The sequence below is a fragment of the Abrus precatorius genome, unplaced genomic scaffold (genome assembly GCF_003935025.1).
Source record: "Abrus precatorius isolate BTA unplaced genomic scaffold, Abrus_2018 Scaffold4, whole genome shotgun sequence".
NCBI classification, from domain to species: Eukaryota; Viridiplantae; Streptophyta; class Magnoliopsida; order Fabales; family Fabaceae; genus Abrus; species Abrus precatorius.
Genome location: NW_020874384.1, coordinates 14,820,621 through 14,845,009, shown reverse-complemented (window position 1 = coordinate 14,845,009; position 24,389 = coordinate 14,820,621). Strand labels below are relative to the sequence as shown.

The 24,389-nt window shown below is 31.5% G+C and overlaps 2 protein-coding genes across 2 annotated transcripts; both read left to right on the top strand.

The window, feature by feature from the left end:
• The first annotated feature begins 3,173 nt into the window (after nt 1-3,173).
• On the top strand, nt 3,174-5,118 carry LOC113865825 (cyclin-D4-2-like). Its single transcript, XM_027500598.1, has 6 exons — nt 3,174-3,473; nt 3,883-3,969; nt 4,073-4,171; nt 4,261-4,462; nt 4,579-4,706; nt 4,879-5,118. The coding sequence occupies exons 1-6, from the start codon at nt 3,174-3,176 to the stop codon at nt 5,116-5,118; spliced, it is 1,056 nt and encodes a 351-aa protein (XP_027356399.1).
• A 13,879-nt stretch (nt 5,119-18,997) lies between these two features.
• LOC113864918 (transcription factor bHLH143) lies at nt 18,998-23,280 on the top strand. The gene is made up of 4 exons (XM_027499153.1): nt 18,998-19,160; nt 19,448-20,078; nt 20,193-20,347; nt 20,450-23,280. Exon 4 carries the CDS (start codon nt 20,467-20,469, stop codon nt 21,559-21,561), a length of 1,095 nt encoding a protein of 364 aa, XP_027354954.1. The 5' UTR covers nt 18,998-19,160; nt 19,448-20,078; nt 20,193-20,347; nt 20,450-20,466; the 3' UTR covers nt 21,562-23,280.
• The last annotated feature ends 1,109 nt before the right edge of the window (nt 23,281-24,389 follow it).

Genomic DNA, 24,389 nt, shown 5'->3' with positions numbered 1-24,389 from the left:
CATGATTAGTTTTTGTTTTAATTGTATTTTAACAGTACAGGTAAAGCTTGTGTGTATAACTTAAATTTTCTCATTATTAGTTTAATTTACATTCCCATGGGTTGAAAAGGAATTTTATTTACTGTGTAGACACTAACTATGCAAGAATAAAATGCTGAATTATTATTTTTTATTTAATGACTTTATTAGTATATTATTTTAAAATGAATTTTTATACTTAATACACATATATGGAGTCTTTTCTCTTCATAACTACAGTGTCAAGTCCAAACTTTCATGGTTCTATTCTGATGCTCCTTATCTGAAAATAAAAATAATTAATTTCGTTCACATTATCTGTAATTCATTGAGATCATTTATTTCATGAAAAAAAATTAGAAAAACAATCTTTTGTATTTTTGCATTTTAATAATTTTTTTATAAATTTATTTCAGAGTTTCTTTTATTCTATTTTAGACTCAGGAAAATACTAAAACTGCCTTTAATTAATTTTAGTTATAAAATATTATCTAATATTATTTTAAAAAAACAGAAAAAAATCCTCAATTAAAAATATTAAACATTTTTTTATCGTATATTTTTCATGGAACAAATACCATTAAATATCATTAATATTTAAGACACTTGTCAATATTAAAAATATATATGAAACTTCTTAAATTTTTTATATAGTAATTACATTTAAATTTATTTTTGAATTTCTCAGCAATTTCCCTTTTAAAAACAAACTAACATACTTCATAATATCAAAATGACCTTTAAATAATAATAAAAAACAATAAAATAAATTAAAAATTCATTTTTTTCTTTGTTTAATATGAAGACGGTTTAAAGTATAGTTGATTCTAGAAAAAAAAATATGTTTAAAATTTACCCGTGTTATTAATTTTAAAAAAAATTAAATCAAATTTTTAAATGATTTAGTTGTCATTGTTTTAATATTTTTTAATTGCCTAATGATCTTAATAAATAATTTTTTCATTATTATAATTTTTGTTTGTTTTATAGTTAAAAATAGTCAAACTTCCATTTGATGAAAACAAGTATATTTGTTTGAAGAAAAAGGGGAACTGCTAATGTCTTTATATAAGTACCGATATAATGATATTTTAATTTTTAGTATTTAATTTATTAACAATTTATTCTCTTAATGATTTATAACAAACAATACAGTGACATTTGAAATATTGTTTGATGATAAAATTATTGAAATAATATTAAGAAACTAATGCATAGGTTTCTTTGACATCTTTAAAAAGTTAAAAACATTTATACAAATTTCTCAAAATGTTAAATGATTAGAATAAAATTTTGTAAATGTGTATTGGTTTATATTTGTTTATAATTATTTTATATAAAAAAACTGAATAAATAAAATTAAACATAAATATACTAAATTTTAAAAATTATTACTAGCATGAATATATCAAATTACAGTCAACACAAGCAAACATAACGATGAGAAGGTAAATTATGTGAACAAAATTTAACAGATTTACGTTTTATAATTTTTCGCACATGAAAGGATTAGTAAATTTATAAAATATTTTAGGTAAAAAAACTGAATTAATCTGACACTATCACATGTCAAAGACCGTGACCATAAAATACTTTTAGAATATGTTTTAATAAATTTACGATGAATATTTTGAAAGGACAAAATAATAATATATGCAATTTCAAAAGATAAAAAAAAACAGTTCTCTTAATTTAAATTTTTAAACTAAAATTCATACATGAAAAATTTAAATCTTACCCATTGAACCATCACTGATTATTGCTAGTATCATGTGAAGATGGCTATATTATTTGTTGACAGAAAATATTGTTATATTTTAGTTTGGATAAAAAATAATAATAATATATTTTGATAAATAATGTAAAATTGAATAAACGTTGGTATTTGGCGGGGAAGATTGGAGGGAAATGACAGCTAGTAGTCGTATGTAGTACAGAAAAGTGACTTGAGAACGAAACGGACGCTTCCGGTCATCACCCAATGTCAGCGAAGCACACGCGTCGACACGGGACAAAACAACACACTATGCACGTACCCGCTTCAAACACTTTTTTACTCTTCACTCCTTCTATTGCCATTCATAATAATATCCCATTTTATTTTCATTTAATACTTTTATTTTTTAAACACTGTACCTGTATTTTCTCTGTATTTGTTAAATAAGACCCATCAAGCCAACAAAAAGGTAAATGAAGCGTATTAAATGGAGATTCTTATTACATTGACTAACAGTCGCAACGCTCTGTATATTTAGAAATTGCATCATGAAAAATGGCCACAAAAAAAGTGAGACTAAGACATAATTGACGCTTGTGCTTTATTACATTCAGAATTTGAAGGAATATTTTTTTGGTAAAATAAATGTGCAGAGCTATTAATATTTCCAGGGCGAAATGGAGTAAGTCATAATTTGGATTAAATAGGACTATGGGTTGAGAAATTGGTGACCATCTGCATCATAGTTACTAAATTGTAGCAGACGCGTAAACACGAAGTCCATCAAATTGAATATACTGCTATTATTTTTTTTTGTTGGTAAAAATGTAAAAAAAGAATATACTGATAATCCTCTTCTCCTCCCAAGTCCCAACGTCTCTTTGTAATAAATAATCACGAAAACATGTTTTTTTTTTTCTCTTCACTTTTATTTTCACTTATAAATTAATTTGTTCTTGTTTTCATTTATAAAATTAAGAACTTTTTTTTTCTCCCAGTGTCACTGGGTGTCTCAAACATAGTAAGATTACAAAATGGTAAATACCCTTTGGTGGTTTTTATGATTTTTACAAATACAACAATTCACACTCCTCAGAACCCCTCTGTCGCCAACCCCACTCTCTCGCTCTCTCTCTGCCTTTTACCCTAAAAAGGGGTGTTCGTTTCCTTCATAAGCCCCTCTCCTGCGCCACTCTTTTCAGCCAAAGCTTTGAAACTTGAAAGAGAGAGACAAAGCACTGCGTGGCTCTATAGTGTTTTTGTTCTTATTTTCGCTTGTCATTTGTTCCTTCTAATAATTTCGTAAAAGAAACTCTATTCATCGCCTATTGTGTCTGAAACACAGACCTCATCAATAATCTGAACAAAAAGTCACGTTTTTTTTGTGAATTTGGAGAAAGAGGGTAGGGTGTGGTTGAGTTCAATTTGAGGTCTTGCAATGGCACCCAGTTTTGACTGTGTTTCGAGCCTCCTTTGTACAGAGGATAGCAGTGTTTTCGACGATAGCCATTATGGGGGTACGGTGGAGGGGTACGAGGACACGTGGCGTCCTAGGTACCATGAAAGGAGCCAACACTTTGTTGACGCAGACGGGTTGCCATTGCAGAGTGATGAGTGCTTGGCGTTAATGGTGGAAAAGGAATGCCAACACTGTCCTCGTTCTAATTACTTGAATAAGCTACGAAGTGGGGATTTGGACTTCGGGGCCAGAATGGAGGCCATTGATTGGATTCAAAAGGTGGGTTCAAGAGTTTTAGTTTTGCTCTTTCTTAACAAGTCCAAAGCTCCAATCTTTTTCAGGCATGCGGGTTTTGGTGTTTTTTGCTTGTGAAAACTGAAAAAATGGGCTGTTTCTGAAATCTTCGTGTTTACTTTTGATGGTCTGAAATGAAATCTGAACCTTGACTTTCTTTGCAAAGGGCACCGTTTTGTTTGGATTTCACATCGATTGATTCCTTTGGTTCCTCGTGGGTTCTCCTATTGTATTCTGAAGTTTGATCGAATGAAACTCTCTTGATTTGTTCATGCATATGTCCAAAACTAGCCTCACAAGATGGATTTAGCTTGAACTATGGTTGCTTCATTTTTATCTAATTCCCTTTTGCTATGATCTAACTAACGAACAAATAAAAATGTTTTTTTTTTAGGTCCGAGCGCATTTTGGTTTTGGTCCTCTCTGTGCATACCTATCTATAAATTACTTGGATCGATTCCTTTCTGCTTATGAATTACCAGTAAGTGACAAGGAATGAAGACAAGAAGGAAAAAAAATAATTTTTTTGAGGGGTTATTCATTGTGGTCTCAATTGGTTTTGATCTGAGTCTTTCCACTCGCAGAAGGGAAGAGCTTGGACAATGCAATTGTTGGCTGTGGCTTGCTTGTCTCTGGCAGCCAAAGTGGAAGAGACTGAAGTTCCGCTATCTCTTGATTTGCAGGTAGGAATTTGTCTTTACAATGGTTTGGAGGAGTAGTTGTTAAGTCAATGTATTAGTTTTGCATTTGCTGATCATTGTCTTTAATGCAGGTGGGTGAATCAAAGTTTGTATTTGAAGCTAAAACTATACAGAGAATGGAGCTTCTAGTTCTAAGCACACTAAAGTGGAGAATGCAGGCAATTACTCCTTTCTCTTTCCTAGATTATTTCCTTTGCAAGATCAACGGTGATCAAAGCCCATTAAGATCTTCAATTATGCGATCCATCCAACTTATATCAAGCACTGTTAGAGGTATCCATCAGTTTTTCTCCCTAACTTCACTACACGTTGTTCACTTGATCTCTTCAATGATAATAATTGTGAATGGAATTAGAGATGATAACTTGAATGGTGTGAAATCAATGCAGGGATTGACTTCTTGGAATTCAAACCATCAGAAATTGCCGCAGCAGTGGCTGTGTATGTGATGGGAGAAGAAACCCAAACAGTTGACACTGGGAAAACAATTTCTGTTCTGATTCAACACGTAGAAAAGGTAAGGATGGTGGTCCAATGACAAGAAGAGAAAAAAAAGTGAACACATTACCATAGTTTTACTTTTTTTCCACCTTGTGATTATTTTTAGTTGATTAAATTGTAATTGATGAAAAATGCTCATGATTGGTTGTTTAGTGAGTATTTACATTGTGTTATTTGGGTTTTGGCAGGAGAGATTATTGAAATGTGTTAAAATGATCCACGAGCTGTCATCCAACAGTGCCTCTGCCAAGGATTCCAGTGCTTCCGTCACTTGTGTGCCACATAGCCCAATAGGGGTGTTAGAAGCATTATGTTTCAGCTACAAAAGTGATGACACAAATGCTAGTTCATGTGCAAACTCTTCACATAATAGCCCTGATGCCAAAAGGAGGAAGCTAAACAAAACCTGTGCAGCAGAGCTATTATAGTGATGTGGGTTGGAAATTTTTCCATCATCCATAGGATGCTTTTCCGGAAAAGGACATTATGTGTGTTTTATGGAAAGTGCCCCCTCAATGCAATACCAAAAGGAAGCAGCAAGAGATAGTTAGATATAATTTATTTTTTTATTTTCTTAAAAAAAAGGGACCCGAATGTAAAGGATACCAAAATTATATATAAGGTGAGGTGGGTCATGATTTGAAGGTGGGTGATCAAGTGAACAATCTAATACACACATTGCATGCCATTGGCATGAAGTGAGTAAACACCAGCTGTTAAATATTTTAGATCTCTTAACAGCAACTAAAGAACAAAGAAACTGAATGAGGGGATAAGGATTAGCGTATGTGTAAGTACATCGGAGTTTTTCATTTGTTCAATTGTTTTACTTTTAAAATGAGAGAAAAATAGAAAAAAAAAGGGGGGGGACAGAACTAGTAGCATAAGGTAATGTTTGCGGGAAATTTTTATTATCTTTATAAAATTAGTCATTTAATAATCGGTTTGAGTTTCCATTTTTTCAAATTATGTTGTTGGTTTGTCATCAGACAGATTCCACTTTAATGCCTAAAAGCTTTATTAGCTATTCAATATGACTCTTTGATTGTTAGACCATTGCTTTATTGTTGATAAGGTTATTGCTAACCTCTTTCGCATGCACTAACGGTTAGGCTACGAGGATAAATATACAAAAAGAAAGACTATGGGTTTCTCCGTTTTTTTATTATAATTTTTTTAAAATTAATTAAAGAGTTTGTTCTGATAAATTATACTTATTAACATAAATTTTAAAAAATGAGGATACTAATTTTTCTATTGCGTTTTGATGAATTATGCTTATTAACGTAATTTGTGTATGTGTGTTGTTAAAAGAAATTAAAAAAAAAGAAGCTAATTTTTAGTGTGATAAGAAATTAAAAAATAACTAATTTTTGTGTGCTACACAAGTATTTATACACATGAAATGTAAAAATGTAAAAATGAACAAATTTGAGTAAAAGACAGTTTTAATGATAAAAAAAATGAAGTATATAAAATATACTATTTTCAAAGTTTTAATTTATGAGAAAGATTAAATTAAATCTTATATATTTTACTTTATTTTGTATTATCAATAACTTAATATAAAATATAATTTTTATTAATGCAATCGTTGAATTATAATTATTTATTACCTTATTGATTTATGTAAAATTTTGTCAAAATTAAATGATTATAAGAATATAATTAAATGGTCACTATATTCATGTTTCAATATTATATATTAAGTTAATTTTGATATATGTGAATAAGGTATTAAATAAATTTTAATCAGTTTAAATTTTTTTAAATATGATTAATATTATTATAATTTTAATTTAACAATTAATTTTGAGATTAAATTATTCAATTAAAAAATTAATAAACAATATAAGAGTGGACGTAATTTTATATATTATTTAACTAATAATTTATTGTTTGAATATTTTTTAATTATATTATTATACTTAATGTTAACTGAACAAATTTAAGAATGAATTAAATTAAGGAAATTGCATAAAAATTTAATTAAAAAATTCTGTTTTTGTTGGATAATTACTTAATGGGGAACAGTGTTAATTGATTTAATATAAAAGCCTTCAAGATGTGTAAAAACTGATAAAGGCACGTTATGAGAAAAGTATGTATAAAAGCTGTTCCATTTTTAAAAATAAGGACCCAATTTTATATTATAAGAGTAAATTTTAAGATAAAGGACGATTAATTGCACTTTCGAATTTGTGTTTCATTTACCTTGAACGATAGTAGATAAAAAGAAATAAAGAAAGTATTTATTAAGATGTATTAAATACTTATTCTGTATCATTAAAACTCCTATTAATTATACCCTTCGTATAATTATTGTAGTGATACACATTTAAAAATAAGGAAAGAATTTTATTACTTAAAGAACACATAATAGTTGATCCAATAAAATGAGTGGAATAAAAATGAAAAAAAAAAACAGTTTTCTTATTTTAATGGGATTAAAATCGAACAAAAGTAAGGCAGCTATCGAGAATTTAACGCATTGAACAAAATTTGAATAAAAATCACTGTCACATACACACCTTTGTACAAACAGAAGCCTTTATAATTGAGTTGATTAGTATTCAATATTAATATAAAAAATATATATCATTATCCATTCCTGTTTTCACACTATTATTATCCAACACACTTCAAACTTCATAAGTGTTGGCTTTAAATAATTTTTTTAATAAGTTTTTAAGTAACTTCTTTTCTTAAATTAATTTTTTAAAGTTGTTTTTTTTTCTACACCACGAGTATTTTTTTTTGGGAAAAAATCTTATTCGAATACGATAAAATTACTAGAAGTGACAAGTTAAACTTAAATTTTTAATATAATATTAGAGTTAATTTTAAAATCAAATTATTCACCAATATTTAGACCTACAAACTTCAAGCGTTAAAAGTGTGATTGTAAATGCATAAAAGTGTTAAAATATTTTTACATTAGCTAGAAATAATATTCTTTATAAGTTTGGAGCAATATTTTGCTTTTAAACTAATTTTCAAGAATGAATGAATTTTCTTTTTACTAAAGATTTAGGTTTTTAATATATCTCTTTTTCATCATGGGCTTTTTTTTTTTTAAATCCGGATCATGGACTTTTTAAATAAACAGACTACTTTGAAGTATTACAACGAAGGCCTTAAGAGAAGATTATTTTTTTGACATGAGGTGAGCTTTACACGGGACCTTGTTCACAGAATATTTCAGTTTTATTTTTTAGAAAGTCTAATCAGTCCAATTTAAATCCATCCCTCAAAATGAAGTTGTCACAAGTTCATTTCATGATAGGGATGATATTTTTTCACACACACATATAATAAATAATTGTTTGTTCTAAGCTTTCTCTTAATTATGATTTGCAAAAGTTCAACTATATATTTTTTGAGCACTAACTCTAATTCCATTTTTAGACCATATTTGTGTATGTCAACTATTGATAAAAAACTTAGAACCCAACCCATACTGGGCCAACATTAGCAGGGGGCAGTGATGGTACCAGTTGCATGGCACACGACAGTCCGTTGCACCAATTAAAGGCTTTTCTATAATTTGGACAGACAAAAGATTGAATCCATTGAGCCAAAATGGTAAGTTTTGGAACCATGAAAACATATGTCTGAGTCCTTGGAGAATGCAGACAGCAGCTGAAGACAATGCAGGAAGCAATGTTCATTGCTTTGCAAATATGGGTTAAAAAACAGAACAAATGCAAATAGACACACACATTAAATGGACTAAGAGGGAGAGAAGAGGCATAGCATATTACATATGATGATGATAAGGGTTGACTATGGTGCGGGTGAGAATGGAAGATATTAGAATAATTTAACCTGGCATGGGTACAGAAACAGTAGTGTAGAGTAGAGTAGAGTTAGAGTAGTATCCTAAAGCGTGCGCTAATGCATCACATCTCCACCATTATTCGCATCAATTTAACTATTCACATTCCATTATTACATACAATCTCATTGCTGCGATCATTTCCACAATCCTACACCTATTTACTTAGGCAGTTCAAATGATACTCTCTCTCTTTACTAGACGTGAAATTTCATTTAATAATTTTCCTAAATATATATTATATGAATATTATTTAAAACTCTATTAATAAAACCCATTTTAATATAAATATGAAGTGTTGAACATTATGTCAAGAATAATAATAAAAAATATTAATTATTTTTTACCTTTATTTGATATTTTAATAACTATTTTTTATTTATAATATTGAAAAATGAGTAAATATTTTTATTTCAAATCTCAATATTTAATTAATACACAACTTAAAATGACAAAGACAGAGTATAATATTTAATTTTATTAATATATTATTATTAGTAATAATAAAATAACTTAAAATTATTAATTAGCTTATAAACATATATGAATTCTTTTAATAAAAAATAATTTTAGAAAAACAATTTCTGAATATTTTTGTAAAAACGCATACGTTATCTTAAAAGACGAATAATACAAGATAAAAAGTAAGTATTTTTTATTTCACGGTCAATGATAAGTAAAATCACGTGTTGTTGATGATATATATTCTTAGTTTATTTAAAATAATGATTATTAAATGGGTTTTATAAATATAACAGCTCTTTGTTCGTAAATATAATGTAAAATTTTAGTAAAAAAAATAAAAATGTAGTTTTTTCATAAACATTTTGTGAGTATTAATTTTTTTTGGGTACATATTAAAAATTTGTAACTAATGAGAAAATGTAATTTTGAATGAGGGTGGGATGTGTGAGGTGGGTTTGAGTGATGTTTGGTTTAGAGTTGTGTGGCAGCTTTACGTTGATTTTAATTTATTTTAGTTTTATTGTTGATCTCTGAAGGCACGTGCGAGGAGCAGAACAACACAGCAAATCTGAAATAAAAGAAAACAACTATATGTAAGACGGCGTGATACTTATAAAACTTTAATGAATTCGCGTGTAACGCTTTTTCTTTCTACAATTTTCTGCTTCAAACTGTGCCCAAGATTTGGTGGTCGGAATTGCAAGATTTTCTTCTCTTTTCCTGTTACCTTTACCTTCTATTTTTTTTTCTTATGATTAGATTTAATAATATTGGGATAGGTGACTGACATTATTATATATTGAATTATGAATTATGAATGCATACGGCATCAAATTATAACATTACTTCATAATGTTTTGTAATACAACAAATTGACAATAATTAATCTGTGGAAAAATAAGAATAAAAATCGATCATACAGAAAATTACTATTTTCGCCTGGAATGACAAACGATGGACAACTAGTCATTTTATGAAATCTCATCATTAGTTTGGAACTTTGTTTTACAATATTTTTAATTTAATTAAGTGAGAGGTGTTTTTTTTTATTTAATGTAATATTTTTTCATGTCAATTTTTTAATATTTATTTTTTGGGTAGAAATGTTTTTCTTTTAGCTAGCCTCACTTCTTCTACTTCAAAACAACAATGTTTTTCTGTCTAAGGATTATCAGGTTTAGAGATACTAACAGATTTCTCGCGTTTTGCATTGAAAAATCCAATAAATCGTACCAGTGTGCCGCGATGAATTCAGTGATATTCTCAGTATATAATGATAAAACATATTCTTTCAGTATATTAATGCGTTATTTATTTACCAGTATAATGAAGCACGTTAAATGGATATCGTTATTAAATCCATGCAGTAATACATATATGGATACATATGCGCGGACGATTGATAATCGATGATTCAATGTTGATCATCTACTTTGATCAATTGAATTAATTGTGCAAATCGATTTTAATAACTAGCTATATTCATATTGATAGTCTTTGTGCTAACTTATAATAATTAATTATTTATAATAAATTTTATCATATTTTTTTATTACTACTTCTTTCTTGACTCATTTTACAGATATTAAGTAGGTGTGAAATAATATTTTTTTCTACGAAAAGTATACATTACTATATATTAATTCCAACTCGATATTTAAATTTGTAAGGCAGGTTGGCAGGTTAAAATAAAAAGTTAATTAGCCCCAATTCAAGCATGCAAAGGAGATTAATTAACTGTTGCATTACTAGATTAGCTGTTGAATATAGTAATTAAGGCTAGTGAAGACATTGTTTTTTATGATATAAAATATGAAAAAAGGTAGACTAGTGTAAAGCAGGTTCTTGGGAATTATTAGTGGAATTGGCAGTGCTTATTATTGCGAATAAATGGGCACACGGTGCAACTCATTAAGTCCTAGGTCATTAGTACCTGAACATAATGTGTTCTCCACTACATTTGTCATAGACATTGCAATAATAATAACCCCAAAATGAAGTCTAATACATTCACCTTGTTGCATTAAGTAGTATCGCACGAGTGATTGGATTTCTTTTGGGGTATACTGATTTACCATGCGTCAAGAGCTACATCTTTAATTTCATCCCACGGGAAAAAAGGGGAAACTCATCTCTTGCATTGCACTTGTGACAATGTCATAATAACCAATTTAGCATAATCTTGTTTAAATAATAGTCCAAATCTATTTGAATGTCATACCCAATTATCTACCATCATTCTTGTATATATAAATGGACGTACGGATTATGCATTTTCTTTTTGTATGATCATATTATATGTGTTAAGTAGTATGTGAACACCACATGACCTGGTTTTATATTATTATCACTTGCATAATTATATGTATTTGATAGCACGTACTTTCCTAGCTTTATACCCCTTATTTTCTTTTCCTTTTCTAAAATAGAAGACATATTTGAAATTAATGCCTACTACTTAGTGGAATATATATATATACAGAGAGAGAGAGAGAGAGAGAGAGGGTTTGGAATACTATTGTGGGTTGACTTGCCAAAGAAAAGTACTGGATGGATTCTTAGTGTGTATCAATCCAACGAAATTGGGACTGACATGATTAGAATCACCCTTGGATTCAAACATTTCAAAAACCGTATGATTCTTTTGCCAAATGGAAAATATCCCACAACTTCAATGCCTCACTTATGGTGGAAAGATGTGGAGTTATCGCCTTTAACATCGCATGTATGAGATTACCTCATGAAGGATAATTTCTTTTCTTGCCATCTAAGGGACACATGTATTCACACAACAACCTATCCCAATTATGTTCAAGCACTACCGTTATGCTAACTATGATCTCCAATTCCAAACCGATAACTTTCACTTTTAATATTTAAGAGAGTAGATAGAAAGCGGTATAAATAAATAGGGTGGAAAACAATATGAATTTTAAAATATTGTCTTTTGCATATTGCGCATACTGCAGTTTTGAAATTTTCATTTTTCTTTTTGAATTGGGAGGATTAGGATCTAAGAGACTGAGAAAATTAGTAACTAATTATTTTTAGTTTATTGGGATTCAGAGAACGTAATTACAGTGTGAAATTAACGTGAGCATGCCCGTCATCCGTCACACGTGTATTGATGATGAAAAAAAATCTAAACAAACCTAAGGACATAATTGCTTAATCGACCCATTTTTAATCAGCTTCCATACATTCCCATTAAAGAAAAAGCGAAGCAATAGTTTCCTTATCTAAAATATATAAGGTGAGGATTGAAAGTTCTAAGCAACCTTTTTCTTTGAAGGGAAAGAAATTGTGCACATTAAAAAATGGTTTGGTTAGGATAAAAGTCTAAGAAAGTGGATGATATTTAGTATATAAAACAAGGGAAGAAAGGGGCATGGATTCCTCCTTGCCTTTTGGTCTAACTTTGCATTGGTTTGTGGTATTTTTAAAAAGGAAAACACACTAAGCTTTTTAGTGCGGGGAGGTGGATGGAGAAGGCGTTGTGTTAGCTTTCCAAGCGTGGTTGTTTTTGTTGGAGAATCCACAACCAAATGGCTCCATGGTCTCATGTCCCACACTCCCCCACCAAACTCGAATGCTTATTAATGGGCAATGACCCTTCTAAAAAGCAAAGCAAATTACTCTCTCTTTCTTCTTCACCTTGTGTTTGAGTGCTTAAGGAGGCTTAAAGGTAAGGGAAAGAAACACCTTTTATCTCGGTCAATGCGAGCCTCATATGTGTCACATCCTCGTGCATCCTATGCGCTTTGATCACGCCACTTATATATGCAAGTAATTTTGTTTAACTAATTAATCATGGACCCCTGTATGGGATAAGGTTTTTAAACCTTTTTAAAAGAAAAAAAAGAAATTAAATCATAGATTGTCTAAATTATCAAAGACAATATTCATATAGAACAAAATTTCATGAATTTGCGGTTTCCTCGTTTAAATGCTTTAGCTTTTAAATATTGATTTACTTTGTTGTGATGCACGTACGGTTTAGGTTTTCTTCCCGAGTGCGATCATGGGATGAGAGGGTTTCGCGTTAAGTTGAACGTGATAAATACAAACATTAGTGGCAGAAAACATGGAAGACCGTGCTCATCTATGCCTTAAATAATCTACTTTCTCTCCTAATCCTTGTAGAGCACGTCTTCACTTTTCTTCTTTCTTCCTCTCCTCTTCTTTCTTTTTCTTTTAATTAATCATTTTTAATATGCTAAATATTTTAAAATATTTTTTAATGTATATTACCAAACACTAGTATATTGAAAGGTCTAAATAATTAGAAAACATATTATTATTAAACTGGCGGATCATAGTGTATATTTGACTCTTGAAAATATAAGTTAAAAAAATGATAGAAGAAGAAAAATCTGTTTCCTGAAACAAAAAAGAAAAAGTTGCTCCTATCCTCCCTCCTATGGGGACCTCTTTTTGTCCTACTGTACAATCTGCTCACTTAGTTTTGTTTGAATGAGATGATTATATGAAAATAAATGATAAAATTAATTTTGAATGAATGTAATTTTGAAGTAATATAATTTTTACCTGGATAATAACTTAATAAGTATTAGAAAAATAATTTTAACAAATAATGTTACTAATTTTAAAACAATGATAGATGTCATGAACTGTTGGAACACCATCCGTGAGTGTCCTTTACGATTTTTAACTCCCACGATTTTCTTTTAGTCATCTCCGTGCTGTGCCGGAATATTGGAGAACATGGAGGAAAGCATAAATATCGTCATGTTTAGGGGTAAATAAGAAATTCGACCAAATATCAAAACCTAAAGTGCATATGCTATTTTCATAAATTAGAAAAAAGTAGCATAGAATTGGACTCACATCAATATGCGTCACTAAAGAATTCCAAGCATATATTTTTGGTTATTTACTCTTGAATTCATGTGTAACAATGATAGATGCATGCTCAATTCAACTAAGACAGAATGTAAAACTAAGCGTACACGTACTTAAAGGTGTTTTTTCTTAATTGAAAAAATATTTTGAAGATATATGCATATACAAACACTAATTGTACATAATATTAATTTTTGAATATTTAAATAACAGAGCTGAATATCAATGGAAGCACTTGAATAGCTTGACATGCATTATATTTCATAGTTAAAATCCGAAATTATTTGTCTGAATCTTTGCTGGCATCTCAGTGAGGCAGATGAAGGAAGGAGTAAAAACTTAGGAGGAGAGGGGGATGCTCACATCATATTATTTTGCTTCATACATGCAACATAATAGAGTATATGACATGTCATGTACATACATACCTTTTATATATATATATATATATATATATATATATATATACACACACACACACACTGGTAGTTATTAGGTGGTCCACTACAAGCATGCTGCTCACATTACAAATGTTTTACTGGCTTAGTTGACATCACATTAAAAGAGAAATATATTTTAGAAAAAAGGCAAATAAAGTGACCATGATGATAAAATAACAAACAGACGTGCAGGGGAATTCTTTTAATTTATTATTGTTGATTAACTTATCTATAGCAGAGTAGTTTTTAAATCGGTAAAGAAACTGATAATTTGCATCACAATTCACAATTGGGATGTAGTGTAGCTGTTTTAGGGCCACCAAAAGGAAGGAGGGCATGAAAGGAAAGAACCTGATTTGGCTCGTTTATTGCTCCCTCCACTCCAAACAAGAGGGCATGAAAATATGCATATTCTCTTTATAAGAAAAAAATATGTGCATTTTTCTTTTTATTATCAATTTAATAAGTCTACTCCTAGAGTGCCTTTGTAATTGGGTGCCTAGAGATCTTATCTGTACTCAAGATCTCCTTCAGGTGACCAAATCATGGGTCACACCAATTTGTATTTTCTTATTTGGGTGCAACCACACCCTGTCTGTCACAGTATTTGCGTTGTTGATTCCTTTTATTTAGTTATTTATTCACTCTAATATATAAGCTTCTGTTTGCTCCTGTTTCTCATGATAAGTGCTAGCGAGGAGAGTAACTCAGTTCCGCTGGAGGCTTGGTAGAATCAAGTTAATTATTCTGATATTTATTCGAAAATAAAAGCATGCTTTCGACCAAATCTTCAGTTTAGCAGAAAAAAAAAACTTAATTGCAATTGTGATTCATGAGCATTTTAATTCTTTAACAGTTTTTTTTTTCTGAATTTAATCCCTTATTCAGTCCCTCAAATTCTTTTTTACTCTCAATTAATTAGAGGTTTAAGACATATTTGAGATAAAAATAATTTTGAGGTACAAGACACAATTGCCAAACTGAAGTCTTTTTGGTATTAAAAACAAAATCACAAGGCTATTTGAAAAGGGTGCTTGCAGATTCAAAAACAAAACACAATTGCTAATCTGAAGCAATATATAGTGTAGCAGGGGTTGCATAGAGTATCTAATTTCTTACTTGTATCTCACAGTTTGGAGTCACTTCTATTATCGTTAGGAGCTATTATATAGTCTTTTCGGGGCTCTAATCAAGTAAATGCAATTGTTATGCATGAACATTCATAGATGGTGTCAATGTTTATATACTTTAACAGTAGTTACAGCGCTTGCTTCATATGTAATTAAGCTATATATCATGTGTATAATTTTCAGTGAAAACAATCAATTAGACAGTGTATAATTTTTAAAATTCTATACAAACATGTGTCATAAAAATAGATAATGATTCGTGAAGAAGACAATACTGTGTTTCGTATTTCTTGCTTGAAATACTAGATACAGTTATTGTTAACTCTCTTAGTTCTCAACTCAATCCACCAACCAACCGAATCAGGTTAACAACAAACGTTTTAATAATATACTGATGGTGACAATTTTATTTATTGGTCTTTGGTATTAATGATTAAAATAGATTCCTTACAGTACTTGGAACCTTTGTTGGGTCAAGAACTTCAAATTCACCATAATTCTTCTGATGCTGCTGGTGATGCAATCAGTTTGTAAAATATTCACTAAATGCCACGTATATAATTTCATCTTGGTGATCATGGTTAATGGTCCAACACGATCGTTCTCGTGTGTTCAAATTTTTTTAAAAAATGTTTACGTAGGGATTGTATTGACGGTAAATTTGATTGTCTTTTTCTTACCTTTTGACGCTAGTGACAACGTACTTCAACGTCGATGGGAATCATTTTTTTTTATTTGGATTGACTACTGGTTTAAAATTTTAAAATGAACAATGTTAAGGGTGATAATGTCTAGGGTTGAATCTAAAATAAGCTAATGACGTAAGGCACAAAATCTTATTTCAAAGCCAGTCTGTTTAGATTTGTTTGATTAATTTTTTCAACTTCATGAAAAATTCTATTGTTAATTTAAAAATATACAAGTTGTCTTTTTTTTTTTCTAGAAAAAGTTCTATTATTTAAAAAACATGTTTAAATATTTACCATAATTGAATAAGTTAAATGAAAAAACTAGGTAATAATGACTATCACATAACAATATAGATGTTGTTAGGTGGGGGTTACTTAAAATTTACTTTAAAAAAAATATGCTAATTCAAGTGGCGAAATACTGTAATGTCTTGTGAGTTGGCGCAATGCACTAAGAAAAAAAAAAGAGTATAAATATTTTTAAATTGATAAATAATATTTCAAATTATCTAATAAATAGTTTGTAAAATTACATTTATTTGGTTCACAGTCTTATTCTCTGTACTAAAAGAGAACTCTACCAAAAAAGCCTGATTCTTCTCTCGGTTTAATTTTATTTGCCCAAGTCATATGATTTAATCAATACACAATTGATGAATTATTATTTTGAGCAAAATATAATAACGTAATTGAATTTGGAAACCCAAAAAAGGTTTTTAGTAAAGATAAATTTATAGTGGGAATTGATTTTTTTTTTCCCGGTCTCCACCGTAAATTTCATGCTAGCCAAACAGAATACGACTCTTTTCATGATCAAGCCATAGGAAACTGTTAAAAATTTATATAATAATGTTGTCTTGAGATAAATATATACCTCATAGGTCTGACCTAACCTCATACAAGCTCAATAAACCCATTGTGATTTCATTTTTTCAGAGACCAACAAAATTATCAATAACCGACATGATCTTGTGATATTTAGAACGTTTCTTATGTTGAACTCTACAAAATGCCTCATTCTGCAAGTATAGTGAAGAAAAATGACTCTACAAAAATCAGAGCAGCTAAAATTTCGTTATATGCACACTATCTTTTATATAGACACACATGTTAGAGCACTCAGTAGCTTGAATGTCATTGGAATGTCTTTTACAGATATCTTTTCATTAGAGATTGACAATATGAAGTTTATGAATGACAACATGACTGTTAGAAGTCACTCACAACAAAGGAAAAGAGAGGAATGATCTACGTCATTGGAACTTAAAATGCAAAGACAACTTAATCTGTAGTATATATTCAAACTATACAAATACTATAATATTTTTGCCAAAAACAGAAGGGCACTACTAGAAGTTTAAGACCTACTAGCATTTTCCTGAATCTAGCTTCTTCTTTTTGTTCTCTAAAATAAAGAGGTTGGATTACATAAGATGGTTTGGGAAATTTGATGCTAATGAACTTAATTGCAGACCCTGAAATGGGCCAACCAAATTGATGGCTTATGCACACATATATGTATCACATCAATGAAAAGTATAATTGTACTCGGTGGAGGGACCAAAGGCTAGTAACTTTTTACCCCAAATCCTAGAGTTAGGCATCGATGGTTAATAACAAGAGATATATATATACCATCAGGTGGAGTGAGTTTGAGACATGATATACCATATGCTAAAAGGTGGGTCCTTCATTTAAATCTACATAATTCCTTGTTTGAACGGTCAAGCTATAAATTATTGATTGTTCATGTTAAACATTGGATACCATCTCTTCTTTTCCGTCTTATGGTCCCCATTTTCACTTCCTTCTCCTTCCATGTTCTTACAAAAATCTTCTTTCTATTCTTGTTCTTTCCATGTTATGTGCATTGCTATATGTTTATAATTTTGTTTTTGGGACTGAATTTTTGGTACAAATTAAGTACGTGATATATTCTACTACGAAGCCGTATATATGAAGATTTTTAGTATTCTACGTTATGTGTTTGCTTGGATGATTGGATTAAATATTGAGTTGAAAAAAAAGACCCGAAAGGGACCGTAAAAGGATCATGAAGTAGATATTTGGCGTTAACTTTGCGACGGTAAAATTCAAGTGAAAACCGAAGTTACGGAGTGTGCGAGGTATTTGAAAAATATAATTAGAAAAGAGAGCAAAATTAACTCATGACGAGCAACAAATACAGAACCAACACAAGCTCTTTGTCAATTAGTTTAACGTGGGACGAAGAAAATGCACACGATTGTATTAAACTGTACCATGTTTTAGATATTGTACGCTAAAGTCTTCTTTTTTGGTCAACAAGCCAGAGTCTGCTGAAATACCAGAACATGATATAATGTTTTATTTCTTTGAACAATTTTAAAAGGTGTAACGATAATTAATATGGATATATTCCTGGTTGCTTAATTAACAATTACGGTGATTGATGAGGCCATAACGGGCATTTGAAGGTAAAAAGTGAAATGCGGATTCGTGGAGTGAAACGAAGACAAAGACAGCCATAGTGGGGGGGTGGTTTGGTTGGAACCCATGGTTGTGGTGAACAACACACATGGGTTAATTGACCCCATTTCAATCAGAAACCAAAAAACAATTCACAAGGTCATGTCATGATGCAACCATCCACGGGGCCACGCACACCCTCTCTCTTTTGTTCAGCTACTGTGATTCATGATTGTAAACTAAATACCTTGCGTGCACTCCTCACCCCTCACGCACGTATGAATTCATCCACACCCGCATTTTGTTTTATTATTTTTTCCTCTTTTGGCTTTCCATTAATTTAATAATTAATTATTATTTGATGATGCACTTCCATCAAGGGCATTTATGTCAATGCATGCTCTATATAATTCAACTCCCGTGCTATCTTGTGGGTTGGAGTTTCCACATCCACTTTCCACTTTGACTGTAGCCATTCACGCTTGTTCCTCTGTTCTTTGTCCTTCCTCACTCTCCTCCTCCCTTTTCAGTCTTCTTCTCTGTCTAACTTTTGAGCTTTCGGATTCATCTCCAATTTCGATCTCTTTTCTCCATATTGTAAGTAACTTCTTCATTTTATGCATATCCCTTGTCTTTCGTTTCTCACACCAAGGTTTCTTCAATCATTTCTGGGTTTAGCTATCCATTTTAAGTTTGGTGTTCTGAAATCTCAAATTTTCATTTCATTTTTTCTTTTTTTTAAAAAAAGCTTTAGGTGAAAATTGAACATAATAAATTAAAGTTCGAGGATTCAGGAAAAAGTTTTAATTTTGTTGTTGTCTTGATTTGATTATATTCATGCAAAATTGGAAGATGGTTTGTGACATGTTGAAATTATGTTGCAGGGTGTTGAAAATATTTGTGTGAAGGAGAAGGGGTGGTTTAATATTTGTGGGTAAGGACAAAACAGCATGCGGTGGTGGCTTAGTCTTTCTGTTGATGTATTCCGCAAAGGGATTTCCTTGAATCTGTATTGCAAAGTGATTCTGTAATTTGTGTCGCGTGATACCTTCTTCATCTTAGATATCTTTGCGTCGTTTCCATGGGATCCAATTTCTTTGTTGTTCTTCCTTGCTACGTCCGTCAGATCAGCTGAAGGGTAGCAAATTCTTCCAAAAAGAACTCATCTTTCTCTCTATAAAATTTACTTAGTTTCCGTAATCATCCTTTTCCTTTGTAGGGGTGTGTGTTTTGTTATTTGAATTTCTTTAGGAACTTCACTTTGGGTATCGTTTGTTTATTTAATCAAAAGTTTAAAACCTGTTGAACTGGCGTGGAAGTGTTCAGATTAATTGTCTTCAACATAAAACTTTGGGTCTTGTATTTTGAATTGAAGAGGGTTGGGAAGTAGTTATGGTTTGCCAAGCAGCGAGTCAAACTAGATTTCGGGCATTGAAACATGAGAATGGAACTGCGGGGAGCTCCACCATTATAGTTAGAGTTATAGCATGCTTTCAACCTCTCAGAGAATGCCAGGTATGCGATCCTGATCCACGTTTGATTGACCAACATCTTGGTTGTGTTGCTTTTAGTTTTGCAGCATATAAACTAACTCGTGTTGATTGTTTTGTTTTTTTTACTATTGTACAGGCTGAATATTTCCGTCATTTGCTCAAACCTGTCACGTAATTGTTTTGCTTTGCTTTGTTTGGGTGGGTTAAGCCGGTTCTTTTAGTTGTTTTCCTTGTTCGTGAAAGAAAACTTTTGTAACAGATAGTTCTCGTGTTGAAATCGTTTTTCTTCAGGTAAATCCTACATTATTATTCATTCATTAAAAATGTGTTCTCTGTTTGATGTCTTTTATGTTTAATTAATGATTTCATGGTATATGTTTCTTTAATTTTTAGGTGATTGTTCTGATTGAATGGGAAAAGATTGTGGAACTTGGATACCGCATCTACAATTTGGATGGCAATCACCAAATTTGAATCCCCTTGATGTGGGGAAGCAAAATGGTATTTCTGCAGCTATGAACCCTGGTGTTAATATGATCTCTATTAATGAGACAATGCCAGCTTTTGCATCCTCTGCACTGCCTTATTTGCAGTTAGGAAATTCCAATGAACCACGTGGTTGGTTTTATGGTTTGCCTCGCTTTAGACAGGGATTTACTCCTGCTACAAACTTCACTGCTGAGGGAAAAACCCCTGATGACCATATTAAGGGTTTTAGGGAGAAAATTGCTCGCTATGGTGGTTCAAGTACCCCTCAGAAACGATTTCTTGTTATTGACCAGACGGGTGGTCAAACAACTATTGTTTATAGTTCTAGGTTTGGGAGTCCCGGAGAGTGCATTGCTTCTTGGCATTCAAATCTGCATGGTGCTAACTATATGAGTAGAAATGGACCTTCTTTTAGAACAGATTTGAATTTGAATCAGAATCCGAATCAGAATCAGAATCATATGATTGAGTCAACTTTGACCGATAAAGTCAATGAGAATCAGGGCACTGGCATTGAAAGTGAGATGCATGAAGACACGGAAGAAATTAATGCATTGCTTTACTCGGACAGTGATGACTATTCTAGTGAGGATGATGATGAAGTTACTAGCACAGGGCATTCTCCCAGCACAATGACCACCCATGATAACCCTGAAATCTTTAGGGAAACTGCAGAAGAAGTTGCGAGCTCCACTGGGAAAACCAGGAAGAGGAAGCTTTTGGATGGTTATAATGATGACATAAAACTCATGGATACCGCCACTTCTCTGAATATGAACAAATCCTCTACGATGGGAGATGATGCAGAATCAAGATGTTCTAGTAACAACAATGAGGAATCCTTTTCTGGCAATAAGAAGATGAAAAGGGAGAAGATACGGAACGTTCTGAGTGCTCTGCATCGCATAATTCCTGGCAGGAAGGATAAGGACCCAGTTATGCTCCTTGATGATGCCATACGTTGCTTGAAATCCTTGAAATACAAGGCTAAAGCACTCGGACTTGATGCCCCGTAATTTGGAGAATTCTTAGTCAGACATGGCATTATTTGTGACCTAAGTAGTACTACTTTATAGTGTAAGTTCTGGTCTGTTGGTGGTTGTTCATACTTCATGGAGTCTGCAGAATAAACAAGGTATGGTTGTGTTCAGGAGCTTGTGCAGTTGTACTCGTCAACTACTTGTTACTTGTGAAATACTGAGTTTGGTTGGCTTCTGAAACCCTTCCTTATTGATCGAATTGGAACTTGGAGATCAGCTGGTATGGTCAGTGTAATTCATGTGTAGCTGTGTGTAGAATTCAGTGTATTAAGAGCAATAAAGGATGAACGAATCTTTCCTTCAATGTCTTTGGCAATGCAACACTCACATTGGAGCATGGGATATGTGAGCTATTTTGAATGAGAAGGTTGGTTATTCCAGATTATCCAAAAAATTAGTAATGTGGGGCCCAATCTTGCTTCCACTTTTTGTATCCATGTCATGTTAAATTCAATCCTTTGTGGGTTTTGCCTTTTGTGATCAGAGGAACAAAATTTCACTTGCTGTGAGATAGATCTAGGTAACTTGGTGCTGTTGCCCCGGGTACACTTTCTCGTTCACAAATTTCCAGTGCATGGGTACAGTAATGTAGTTGGCTTATGGGAAACAGATATTTGTGTTTGATTAGTGCCCTACTATATTTATGGGTTTGTGTTTTGTGTATCGTGATTGGTGTATGGACTACTCAAAGAGGATGGGATGATACTATCTCTTGGTTTGATATTATTTAATGTGGTTGGCGTTACTATTGTCGTGTTGCTCGTGTATTTACGTCGCATGCACGCATTTATGATATGAGAAAGTGATGTGTTTTTTTTTAAAAAAAATATTTTGATACTTAAAAAATTACCACTATTGCTTACTCATATTTGGATGATTCCTATGTTGATGAGAAGTTATATCCGGCTCCATTCCATGGGGTTTTGCGGGACCACAGCGTTGAATTATTAAGGAGAAATATACATTTATGTGTGCGTGAGAGAGAGTGAGGCACTGGTTGTTGTGAATAGTCACTAGTCATGGTAGGTGTCAAACAAAAGAAAGAATCTTGTACAGTGTTTTATTCAACTTCATTGATCTCATCTTCTACACCGCATCTGAAGCCTACTATTGCCTGGAGCACCATGTTATAGGACATGTTTTTCTTGTAATAATGGGCTCTCCTTGACTTAATTATTGTGGTTAACATTTTTTTAGATTTAAAATATTGGTAATCCAAACAAACAAATCTAGGGTGTATTTGGATTTATATTAGAATATTTGTGAACATATTGAAGTAAACACAAGCTCCTAGAAGTTTAAATGTGAATTTAAACAAGCTCGAAAAAATGATTTTGGAGTTGAATTAGATGGGCGGTTAATATTCTCTTAACTATGTGTATATTTGAAGAAAAAGGAGGATTGTGGTATCTATAGAGAAAGCTAAAATAGTAAGAATATTGTGGAAAAAGTTGAAGAGTGGGGCTTGGTGAATGGGGAGGCATATATTCCTCAGACGGAGGTATGAAAGATGCATGGCTTTCCCTTGGCGGACAGAACAACAAGTTACTTTTGTGAAAGGTATGGATGGTCTGAATTTTTTGAACCATCGCATTTCTGAGAAGAAGGCGCGCTTCACATTATACGTAACGTCTCCATTAGCTAATTTAGTGGCTAAGGAATCGAATCAAACACTTCAAAATTAATTCTGATTTTCTATATTTCTCTTTCTCGATATTTAGTTTTTATGGAATTCATTTGACACTAGTGGAAATGCTGTGAAAGAAAGTTACGACAACACTTTATTACCCCATGTTTGGTTGGATGGAAAGAAGGTAGGAAGATGAAAATAAAATAAAATGAAATGAAAGGTCTTAAAAATTCCAACTTTTTTCTTTCTCATTTACTTCACTTTCTATTCAACCAAGCTAATGGCCAAATGGAGTGCTGTTTGTTCTCGAAATCCGTGCATTAATACGGCTAACAATCTAACTCACACGTGAAATATCCAACTACAATTCATAGCTACCTAAAGTTGGTATGGTGAAATGGCATGCCTCGTCTTGTGGATTTAACCGTTGTGATTTTGGTAAAGTAAACAACTAGATTATCAACACTAATGTTTTTGAACATTTTTACTCGGTTGCTGAAAATCACATCGCACAATATACTACTACCTTTACCCTGAAAACTGGAAAAAAAAAATGATGTCAATGAAGCATCAAATTGACCTTTTACCAGTCATCCAAAGGTTTTTCTTTATATGCATGTTTGCGAACCAACACTTATTCTCTTTTTAGCCATGACCCGATAACAGGCTGTATGTGAGTCGTTATCTCGCTGTTATGAATGGAGATTGAATATGCAAACAGAAGTTAGGGAGAAAGATCTATGTGGAACCAACTTTTAAGCCAAACAAGTAACATGAGTTGGTTTGGAAGAGGTTATATAATAATAATAATAATCTTTGACATAAATTATAATTTTTAAAAAATTATTAAATAAGTGCTCAATTGCACAATATATACAAACACATCTTGTATATATACCTGCAATTCTTTTGTGGATAAATCTATTTTATTATTATTATTATGACTATTATCATCTTTGATCTAAAGCCTCTTTATTTGAGAAATGGAAGTAGAAGAAAGAGAAATAATGAGTGATACAATAAAAAACAAATTATAATTTTTTTTATAAAAATGAATTTTTGTCAATATAAAAAAAAATTGTATCATATGTGTATTATTACTCTCTTCATTTACGCTGGGCCTGGCCCGGGGTAATAGATATTGGATTCATGGGCTTGGGAATAGTTTCGGCTT

Coding starts and splice junctions, on each gene's coding strand:
- LOC113865825 (XM_027500598.1), top strand. CDS start 3,174: ATGGCACCCAGTTTTGACTGTGTTTCGAGCCTCCTTTGTACAGAGGAT. Junction 3,970..4,072: donor TTTCTGCTTATGAATTACCA/GTAAGTGACAAG, acceptor TTCCACTCGCAG/AAGGGAAGAGCTTGGACAAT. Junction 4,172..4,260: donor CGCTATCTCTTGATTTGCAG/GTAGGAATTTGT, acceptor TCTTTAATGCAG/GTGGGTGAATCAAAGTTTGT.
- LOC113864918 (XM_027499153.1), top strand. CDS start 20,467: ATGGGAAAAGATTGTGGAACTTGGATACCGCATCTACAATTTGGATGG.